The sequence below is a fragment of the Limanda limanda genome, chromosome 17 (assembly GCF_963576545.1).
Source record: "Limanda limanda chromosome 17, fLimLim1.1, whole genome shotgun sequence".
Lineage (NCBI taxonomy): Eukaryota > Metazoa > Chordata > Actinopteri > Pleuronectiformes > Pleuronectidae > Limanda > Limanda limanda.
In genome coordinates this window covers 18,755,398-18,766,539 of record NC_083652.1, presented here as the reverse complement: position 1 = coordinate 18,766,539, position 11,142 = coordinate 18,755,398, and the positions used below count along the sequence as shown (strand labels likewise).

The window sequence follows — 11,142 nt, the reverse complement described above, 5'->3', positions numbered from 1 at the left end:
TGTGTGTGTGTGTGTGTGTACGGTGTGTTTGTGTTTGTGTGTGTGTGTGTGTGTATGTATGTGAAAGACAGAAAAGAGGAGAAAGAGGAAAGAAATTTGTGTTGCAATGGAAAAAACGCTCACAAGGCTATGAGCTCTCTGAGTTTCCTGCTGAGACCAGAGATCATGACTGAACCTGACCCCGGCTCTGCTCCAGACACACATGTACACCCACATAAATATACTCCACGGGCATTCTTACAATCTTTCGCTTTCCACTCCTTCACTGAGTTTTCTCCTTCAGAAACAGCATTCGAATCTGTAAACTAAAGTGTCTAAACCTCACAGAAAAGGCTGCCATCCAAAATGTAAATTCTACCTGCCTCAAAAATATATTTTCTCAGGCATTTATCAAACCTCTGCCACAAACAATAATATCCTTGCTGTTGAAATAAAATGACCCCACGGTTTGTTTGAGAGTAGTCCCCTCCAACAGGAGATAAAGCTGACCCTGAGTGTATCCTCATGTTTTTGATAACAGCTCATTTGACCTTGACGGGCCACAGAAAATCTAAAGGACAAAATAAACAGTGGTGGTGTTTATGCAAAAAGCCTCACGGAACACGGCTAATTTAAGCCTATAGAATTGTTATTTCCTGGAAAGGTTGTGAGAAGGGGAAATAATAAAGTCAGACGTTTTCTCCGTGCGAAGAAGAGTAGAAACATGAGGTGAAATTCAGGTGTTTGCGTGCAGCTAAATGATTCCATTTCAATACCTAAAAGACTGAAGGATGAAGAGCTTCATGCCAGAATTTCTTAGATTTTCTCATCATAACTGGTTCATTTTGTAATATGTTACTTTTTCAAGCGACTAAATTCTGATTCTCTCATCCGTCGGTCATTGAAACCTCTGCAAAAACTGACGTCGGCAACTTTAATGTGAAAGTAAAAAAAAGTGCAAAGGAACAAACTCACAGCTCATCAGAAAACCAAATAATATTAAGAGGGAAACGTTTTTTTAAGGAAAAACTCTAAACGAATGGTTTCTTATTCCTCATACCTTCGCATTTGCTTTGCAACCTGAGCGGAGAGAATTAATAGAACCTGGTCTTCCGACGCGCTGGTGACGCTGTTTCACTTCAGAGTACATGAGGTCGAATCCCCTTGAGATAAGAGTCTATAGGTTTCAGAAATTTTACCAAATATATTCCGGTTTCAGTGTTATATCGTGCTGTGATCGCAGCGCAGCGACGAGCTGACTCAGAGGATTCTCTGAATGATTATCTGTGTCCTGACGCACACTGCGCGCGTCCCTCCCGTCAGCACAAACAGTAAATGATTCATAATTTGTATTTTGGGCACCTGGTGAGTAAACAGAGCTGACAGCAGAGACCTTACAGCCTTTCAAGTGTTGCTCTACACTGCTGTCAGCCCTTCGTGTGCTTATGAATGTGCATTTCGATTCTTCCAGATTCTTCGCAAAGACAAAATGACGTTCTGGGGGGGGAAACGATGGCTCCTCGGTGCCATTTTATCAAAAGCTCGTTTGTTTGTCACAAACTTAAATCCTCTCTCTCTCTCTCTCTCTCTCTTTCTCTCTCTCTCCTTCTCTCTGTCTCTCTGTCTCTCTCTCTCCTTTCATGCTGTTGCTAGGGAAGCAGGGCGTATGCGCTCCCTGGCCGCGGCTGAAGGGCACAGGGAAAAAACACGAATAGCTCGAAAAAACGAAGCTTTAATCGAGTAAATGTGGAACCGACGAAGCCTCGACCCCTTCCCGCACCCATTTCAAAACACAAACTCGGAAATGAACGAGTGCAAAGTGTGATATTTGGTCGCTTTCTATCCATTACCTTATATGGCAGGGCAGAGATATATCGTGCCTGTGTTTAATAGGCTGGCCGCTGCCGCTCTGCTTGGAGGCTTCGTTTTAACCCTTATGATGCTGAATTATTTTTGGAGCAAGCAAAGCGTCGGGTTTTTGCCCCTTTTGACTCTTCGTGTGCCATTAATGCGACATATTTTAACGAATGACGTCGTTTTGATAGCCACAGTGTGTGCCAAACATAATTTACGCACGGAAACAGGTATTTTACGCACGGGGGGGGGCGCTTCTTCTTCTCCATGTTTCTAATTATGTCCCTATAAATTAGGTGCCTTAAAGCGGGTGACATTTACAGCACAAAGTACAAACTCACTGCTGGTGGGGTTTATGTTGATGGATTTAAATTGTCACGGTGCAGATAAACGTGCTACAACCAGTAACAGGCTGTAATGGTGATTTTTAGGAGCAAGCAAAGCTGCGTGCTGTGGCAGTGAACGAGCTTTTACTATCACAAAGTTGCCACAGGTATGCTGAAGGCTGCACAGCAAGCCTCTGCTGTGTGTCGGATGAATGCCAGTTGAGCCCAGAGGACATGGCACTGGTTTGACGATCAGAGAGTGTGTGACCTATATTCGCACCGGCGCCTTTTACAGATCGAAGTGCGAGCCTCAGCCCACTCATCTACAACATGTGCTGCTTTAGAGGATCGGAAATAAAAAAGGGGGAACTTCTTTATCACCAGAGCGTCATCAGCAGTTACAGTCACAAACAAGTGAACTCCGCTCCACTGAGTCTGTCACATGCAACGCACAGAGACAACAACATGAATCCTCTGTTGTTATTCGTCTTCTAATAAAACTGTTGGGGATGAAGCTTTAAAAAATAACAAGGTGAGCTCTGAAAAGTGTGGATTTCAGATCCCTGAGGTGAAGATGTGCTGCATAAAAAAATCTGCAAATCTCTGTTGCCTGTGTTGTGTTATACTAACGACACTTTTGGCATCTTTTTTCAAATGCATATACTGTTATTTACATCTACACACGATATGCACTTGAATAAAAATTCAAACAGGCTTTCACAAGGCTCATGAGATGGTGGAGAGAGAGAGAGAGGGAGGGGGGGGGGTCCCATGCACCAGCCTTGCTATTTTTACAACAGAACTGCAAAAGGTGATTTTTTTATTCATGTTGTGACAGTGACGTGGTGAGTGATTCATTCCCAGATATCCCTCCATGCAGCCCATAGTGCTCACGGGATAAACCCCAACCTCTGTGCAAGGTCTCCACCTCCCCCTCCCCTTCTGACGTCATGCACCGAGCTCAAAGCCATTGCACGAAAAGAGCTGCTCGCAGCCGCACCGCTGTGAATATCTCTATGCTCGTTGCCAGGACTGTGGAGTGTGCAGAGAAGGAGGGAGAGAGAGAGAGAGAGAGAGAGAGAGAGAGAGAGAGAGAGAGAGAGAGAGAGAGAGAGAGAGCGCGAGCGAGGAGGAGGAGAGGTGGAGGGAATACAGTTGGATTTGGATACAACTGGAAAACTACCAGGCGCGCACGGCACGCACCGAACGGAAGGCACATCGACGGCCGACGTATAACCAGCATTTCGCCCCCGGTCCCCGTGCCTCTGCGACCGGATCGAGCCGAGCATGGAGCTCCCCGCCGCCGGAGAGCACGTCTTTGCGGTGGAGGGCATCGAAAAGAAGCGCATCCGCAAGGTAACCGAGAGGCAGCGTGGTTGCAAAGGCGCAATAATAATTTTGCGTTTGACATAAGCCTTTACTAAAAATAATAATTCTTCTCCTCACAGGGCAAGATTGAGTACCTGGTCAAGTGGCGAGGCTGGTCACCCAAGTAAGTCTCTCTCTCTCTCTCTCTCCTACACACACACACACACACACACATACACACAAACCAGCCTTTACTGAAATATCTCACACCATTTTTCCGGTGCTACGATGAAATGCAAAACAATCAAGTGCAGGGAAAAATGTCACTCATCAGAGACGTGCTGGCACAGTGCGCGGTTGTTTGTGCATGTGTGTGTTTGTGCATGTGTGTGTTTGTGCATGTGTGTGTGTGTTTGTGCATGTGTGTGAGCATGGAGAGCGCGCTCGGTATGCGTCTCAGTGTATCCGCGGATGCCTTCACTAATTTATGCGAGGGAAGGGGGTAGGCACGGCCATGTAATCCCGTTTTAATTATTTCTGCTCTGCCAGCGAATTTACGAGACAGTGGTGCTAAAATGGCCGACTGTATGTTGGAGCTGCAGGGTCGTTTTGGAGACACTTTTTTTTGTGTAGCATTTTTGCTGTGCAGTCGGATGTGCTCACGGCTGGTTTGTTGTTCGGGAGTAGCTGCTGTTCCCGGTCTTACAAATGCAATGACCTTGAAGCATGAACATGTCTCATCCAAATTTCCTGGTCTTAAATTGGACCCTACCTGTCCAATCTGACTGCACAGTAATGCTGAGGGGGTGTGAGTGTGTGTTTGTGTGTGTTTGTGTGTGACAGCTCTCTGACAGTTGTTTATCTCACTCCTCTCTGCAGATACAACACATGGGAGCCAGAGGAAAACATCCTGGACCCGCGGCTCCTGGTCCAGTTTCAACACAGGTGAGAGGGATGTGGACTTCGGACGAGGCCTTACGCAGCCTCCACTTCAGCCATGACCATATATGGGCATGGGAGGAGGGGCGCCCCAGTAACTCTATCACTGATCCCCCCGCCCCCCTTCCCCCATAGGACCGTCTCCTGGGGGAAAAGGCTGGGGATGTGGCGGTGAGAATTCCTAAATCAGGCTAATGGGAAAGATCGGATGTGCGTAAATATTTGCAATAAGACGCAAATTGTTACCACTTTATGATCTGGTTATGTGCTCCTGCATCCGGGATGAGAGGCTTACCAAGCATTCAGTGACCTAAATTCACATAGGAAGCAGAAGTAGTCCCCCCCTAGGATTGAAAATGGGAAAGCAGTGCTCTTCACGCGGATCTAATGGCAGCGATTTGTTTTCTTCCTTGCAACCTGGAGGCCTGAGCAGGACAGGTGCTAATTTAGCAGCTGAGCTCCACTGGAGAGGCCATGATTTGTTGTGCGCTCTGCGTGAGGAGGCCAAGCGGCTGCCTGATGGGATTCCCATCACTACCAGAGTGAGATCTGCAGCCTCAGCGCAGCTTCTGCACTGTTTCCCACCCAAGAGAAACCCATTCAGCAATGCTAGTACTGACATTGACCTCCTTTATTTTGCTATGTAATGTTGTGGAAACAATATTCACCTTGGGTGTACAACAGCCAACCAGCTTTCAATCTGGGTCAACATTAGACTTAATAGAGGGCTGTAAAATAATTACAAATACATGAATGTCAATCACAGGGGTTGGGATGTTAATGAATACGAATGATGCCGTCCCAGCCCTGTGGCATGTGCACAACATCTACTTTAGGTGGTTGGACCCATGAGGCCTGTGAGATATACTCTCTCTCTGTAGGCCACCAGGCCTTAAGACATGATGGCTGGGGAAAGGAATTCGCATTTCTGAAAAGGCTAATTGACACGCACGGCTCTGCAGCGTTTCCAGTGTACTGCTCTCATATTCCCCTGCAGCCTGCCTGCCCGCCTGGCTCCCTGTGTGTGTGTGTGTGTGTGTGTGTGAGTGAGAGTGTGTGTGTGTCTGGCTCTGTGCTGATGGTCATGGAGCGCTGCCTCTGCACTGTGTGTGTGTGGATTCCTCTCTGCTCCCAGAGGATGGGGGAGGGGATCCGACAAGGGAGGCTGTAATTGCCAAATCTTCTGTGAATAGGGGTCACCCCGTTGGACGCTGTTTGAAATCGCACACATTATAGCATTAAAATGTAGACTGTATATTGTGGCAGCTTCCTGGCAGCCCTGACAGTTTGAACATCTGTAGCGAGAGGCCGACAATAGGCTGGGTTTACCCATGCCTGGTGGTGTCTGCATGCAGCCAGCTTTCATCCAGCGCTGGTTATTTATGAGCCGATGATGAGTCAAGGTTTATATCAGGGAGCATTATTTTTTACAGACGGTCAGCCCAGTTCTTTTAGTCAGTACAACCGTAATAGCATGCTTTCCCTCGCTCCTCCCTCATTAACAACTGTTTGTTAGTCTGATATTAATCAGTCTACACCTTCTGAGTGTAGGCGTTGTGTTGCACAAGTCGTTGTGTTGTGCATTCTTTCAGCAGCAGCAGCACACATCCCAGAGGTCCTCCACAATGTTGTATTTATCCCATTTCATCCGTACCTCGTGACCCTAATTAGGATTTGAACGTAAGAGGAGGAAGGTTGTGCTGCAGCGAGAGGATGTTTGAAAAACGAGGGGAGATTCTGCCTGCTCTGGCTGTAATTAAATTTCGACTGGATAATGAGAATATGGAATGGGCCGATTACCATGGAGAGCTATGCAAATAAGAACCATAATGCTTTGCAGCGGGTCACATGTGGGCATTCATTAGTCCTCCGATTCAAAATACCACTTCTGACCTTGAGTAGGTAGGAAAAAAACGAACAAATCCTCCAAGTGTCAAACCTGTGATTTTCCCATGTGCTTTAATTAGATTTTTACAGTGAAACACTGTCTGACAAAGGAGGTGTTGTGTTTAGACGCTAAATATTGTGCAAGGAAATGTAATTATCTTTTGTTTTCACAGAGAGAGGCAGGAGCAGCTGATGGGATACCGTAAGCGTGGGCCAAAACCGAAACATCTTTTACTGCAGGTAATTATCATCTCCATTACTAACACGATTGTTCCTATTGATGAAACATCTCACTTTTTGAAGCCTCGCTGTAAGTTTCAGTCGAAGAGATTCCAAAATGGCACGGGAAGGGGGGGATTCTGTCAGGTGTTTCTGAGCTGTTGTCATTATGGTCATGGATATTAATAGATTTCTTTGATAGAAATGGAGAATGGGGCAAAGTGAGGACAGGGGGTTGTACAGCTGGGTTTCTGTGTGCAGTCATCATGAAACCAGGTTTTGTTGCCTGAGGTTACTCTAAGCATTGGTTGAGTGCCCTCATTTTTTTTCTGCGTGTTCATTATTTCTTTATGCTAAACAGCTTCGTATGCAAAACACAGTTCTATTAAGGGCAGCTTGACAAGTTCCTTTTGTACCGAGTGAATCAGTGTCAGTGGAATGTTTCCTGCTTTATAATTGTTCCCCAAGACAAAAATAGATGGCTGAAAGTAGCACTCCGCCGTGCTTTGACTATCTTAGCCGAGGCCTTGACAGAGTTGTATCCTGAGCCAAATGTGATTATATATTCTGAGACTTGGAGCTGATTGCTATGCAGTGTCACTCCTTAAGAGGCATACCCCTCTGCCAGAGTCACACGTGGCCAGCAATCAGGGAAAAAGCGTGACATGTCCGCTGGCACTTCTCTGACCTAAGGTCACAGCCAAAGCGTCTTGAGCGTTCCGCTGCGGTGCCCCCCTGACGGCCAGAGGGGTCAGTCTCCACAGGAGGAGAGGGGGGGGGGGCAAGAAGGTGGGGAAGGAGGTTGTATGCAGACTCCTTACTGGATAGTTTCTCTTGCATCTTGTAAACTTTCATTTGACCACGTGCAGGCAGGTTAGCATATTTTAGCTGTAGCACAGTTTTTAGCAGCTTTGAGACGTTAGAATTGGCACGTCAGCTCACCATGAGGAGTACGACTCCACCTGATAATACAGTTATGTAATGTAGGAAGAGCTAAGTTAAGTCAGACGCCATAGTGATGTCAAAAGGATTATCTCAGCTTGGGCTTGGAGATGACACTTTCAACAGGCAGCCTGTGTTCAAATGGAGGGTTTGGAGTTTGAAAGACACGGGTATTTACCAGACAAATTGATGCAAATTGTTGCATTGAGGGAAATGTAGGTTTAGTGAAATGATTTAGATTTTGTAATGACAGAAATCCAGGATGTCTTAGCACCTGTTTCTCTGAGATCCAACCACTCTTTTTTTAAATCTGTCTCATGTCAGTGCCGCCAAATACTAAATCAGTGTTGTACCGCTTTAAGAAACTCTACTCTTTTGCCTCACTTCTATCTATGTTGACTGATTACATAATAACACCCCATTCTTTTAATCCCTTTTAAAACTATTGTAGAATTTTAATTCAGAAAGATGAAATGTTCAAACTTTGGGCCTTGTCTCTTCTTCAAGGTGTCCTCGTTCGCCCGAAGATCCTGTATCCCTACAGGTTTTGAGGAAACGATGCAGGATTCAGAAGGGGGCCTCAAGCCAGATCCTGTCCCAGTCCAGCGGCCACAGCCTCAGCAGTACCAGCTGAACAGCAAGAAGCACCATCAGTACCAGCCCAGCAGCCAGGAGGTCCCTGCTGACCAGCTAACCAACGGCAAAAAGAAGTTCATCTACCAGCTAAACAGCAAGAAGCACCACCACTATGAGCCTGACCCAAATATGTACGACACACAGGCCTTGAGGCTCAAAGAGGTGGTCAAAGTTCAGGAACCGGCCTGTAAACAAGCAAATCCTGGCTGGAACTTACCGCTGGCTCTGCAGCAGAAATGGGTTCGTGACAGAGAGACAGGATGCTTGAGCAAAGTCAAAGAGTTGGCAGTCGAGATGCGGAAACCCACTGTCAAAGAGGCAGAGAGCGAACACGCCCTCAAACCCAACCCTAAAGACGCAACCCTGCCAAGTTCTAATAGCAGCAAAATGAAGATAATCAAGAACAAAAACAAGAATGGACGTATTGTTATTGTCATGAGCAAATATATGGACGGTAACAAGGTTCATGGAGCAAAAGGTAAACATGGGGAATCGTCGAGCGAAGAGAAACCACCCAACACCAAACCGTCGGAAAACAATCCAGCTCACAGAACCAAAATGGTGCAGCATACGGAGAACGGTATCCCCAAAGAGATCTGTAACGGCAGCTCCCTACCCGCCGCAGAGCATCCGATAAAGTGTTCCCCAAAGGACAGACATTTCTCCAAACCTTCGCCAAGCACAGCAGAGGAATACAACACCGAAGTGGCTCGGGGTCAGGCGGACTTGCCGGATGATCTACCGCTACAGCTGACTGCTAGTTCACCACCGATGTCCTGGTCTGTTGACACCAGCATTCCGACACCTACTGCTGTCGAGCAGATCAGGATCCCTTCCTTCCCCAGCGACCGCAAGCGTAAGCTCTCGGATCCCGTGGAGGACAGGAGTGTTTCCAAAACCTACCTGACCTCCAGGAGCCTCAGTTTGCCAAGCACAGTCATCACGCCACCTCAGGACAAACCCATGGACCTCCACTGTAGCGGCCGGCGACTCGGCAGTACATGCACATATGAGGCTATGGACTCTGGAAGCCAAGAGGAGCCGATGGATCTCAGCTGCCCAAAGACTAAGAGGCAGGTGGAGCCAGAAATACTACCAGAGCCAGTGCCAGAGCCTGAGCCTGCTGTCAGAGACACTCTGCCTGCGACTGAGGAAACGCAGAAAGCCTCAGAGACATGTAAAGAAGCACCCGTTAAAAAACCCTCTCCCTTCATGGGAAATATCATCATCACTGATATCACAACAAACAGTCTCACCGTCACCTTCAAGGAATATATTTCTTTCTGAGAAAACTCTTTGGAAATTGGGTCTCCCAGTGACCTATTGGTTGATCCTGTCTATATGTGCATATTTAAACATGTAACATATGTAACATCAGAATTTTGTATATATGGAAATTTATATAATTTATCAGTCAAATTCAATACGTTTCTTATAATGTTTTATACTGTAACACCTCTGTGATGTTGTAGTCAAGAAAGTGCCCTCGAGGATTTGAGTGAATGCATTCAGGTGGATGTATTCCACAAAAAAACAAAAAAATCCGTTTGTCATATGGAGCTTGATGAGATGCTTTTTGCTGTTGTTTCATACCTGTACCAAACTTATAACCTGAGATGTATGAAGGTTTATACGTATTTTCTATGAATAATATCTCATATTTTGGTCATGATAGAAGGTAGAGAGGAACTTGTTGAGTCTATGGTGATCGAGATCAAATTGAAAGCACTTAATTACATTTGATATGTTGATTTTTGTCATCTGGTCTCTCTAAGTTTTTTTTATTCTATTACTCCAGACATAAACACTCAGTCTGGTTTAGCATATTTTATAACAGGCTTTTCTTGTGGTTTGTATGAGAAAGATTATTAGATAATAAGAAAAAAAAATTTAAAGCGAAAACACAGTGATACATACTCTGTTATGTCAGCAGCCTTGAAGGAATGTCCCAGCCTTTTAGTCTTTGTCTGTTACTTTATTGTTCCGCCGTTGAGATGCAGCAAAGCCATCAATGGATCTGCCTTTACAATCCAATCTGTGATTGTACTGCACAAAGTCTGACATGCATACGTTCTCAAAGATCAGTATAATGTCATTTATCAATGTATTTTCCCGTTAAGACGACGTATTGATTCTTACCATAACAAGGCTGTGATTTATTACCTTATTGTTGACCTCACGTGTGGCTGGAGTTATATCCTCTAGTCTCCTCATCACACAGAGAAACAATCTTCATCTCATTTTGCTGCTGAACCTCATCAGTGCGATCTGAAGAACACGTATGACTGCTATATGTTTTAGAAAAAAAGCTACCAGGGTCAATAGCGTTCATGCTACACGGACTAAATGTGAGTTGCGAGGAGAGCTTTTGGATACTGTTACATGCAACCCAGTGAGGGAGAGCTGTTTTGATTATGCTGCTGTTTTGACGTGAGAATTCAAATGTCAAAGCTGTTGGATGTAACCTACATTTGAGTCTAAATTGCCTTCTACGCACAGCTAATGCAAGACCAGTGAGAATGCTATAATGCTAGTATAGCAAAAATAAAATGAAGAGTGCATATTTATTGACGTCTAATTTGTCATTCACAAAAAATACTAGATGTTCTCTGCATCTGAAGCTGTGAGTGATTCCATGGAACCGGTTGCCCTTTATTTTTGAGTCTGCTGTCTGATACTTTTTGTTCTCTTTCTTTTGCCATTTCATTCTTGCACTTGGTTCAAAGTCAAAATGATTGTTATAAAGTATGTTCTAGCAGGAGCTGACTGACTTATTGCTTTTGGCACAGCTCACTGGATGGTATGTTTCACAATAAAGAAAGAGATTTGACCTCTGATATTTGTGCTGCACTGACACTGGGAGGAGGGTGAAACTGGACGCTTTGTGTGTTGATATATTGAACGGCTAACATTTCATAAATGTTTTTTCCAATGTTCCAGTTAAAGATTGATGTGTCATTGTTTTGCAGTTCCTCTCTGCACATGGAGGCGAAGAATGGAACATAAGCACTAGAAACACTAACGTGGTTGTGAACCATGAATAGGAAAACGG

At 45.3% G+C, this 11,142-nt stretch overlaps 1 protein-coding gene across 1 annotated transcript; it reads left to right on the top strand.

The window, feature by feature from the left end:
• Positions 1-3,273: 3,273 nt before the first annotated feature.
• On the top strand, positions 3,274-10,927 carry cbx4 (chromobox homolog 4 (Pc class homolog, Drosophila)). The gene is made up of 5 exons (XM_061089401.1): positions 3,274-3,515; positions 3,608-3,651; positions 4,347-4,412; positions 6,467-6,533; positions 7,962-10,927. The coding sequence occupies exons 1-5, from the start codon at positions 3,447-3,449 to the stop codon at positions 9,375-9,377; spliced, it is 1,662 nt and encodes a 553-aa protein (XP_060945384.1). The 5' UTR covers positions 3,274-3,446; the 3' UTR covers positions 9,378-10,927.
• Positions 10,928-11,142: the final 215 nt, after the last annotated feature.

Excerpts from the sequence above, each read along its gene's own strand:
- cbx4 (XM_061089401.1), top strand. The coding sequence starts at position 3,447 with ATGGAGCTCCCCGCCGCCGGAGAGCACGTCTTTGCGGTGGAGGGCATC. Across the intron at positions 3,516-3,607 it reads AAAAGAAGCGCATCCGCAAG|GGCAAGATTGAGTACCTGGT; the intron begins GTAACCGAGAGG and ends TTCTCCTCACAG. Across the intron at positions 3,652-4,346 it reads TGGCGAGGCTGGTCACCCAA|ATACAACACATGGGAGCCAG; the intron begins GTAAGTCTCTCT and ends TCCTCTCTGCAG.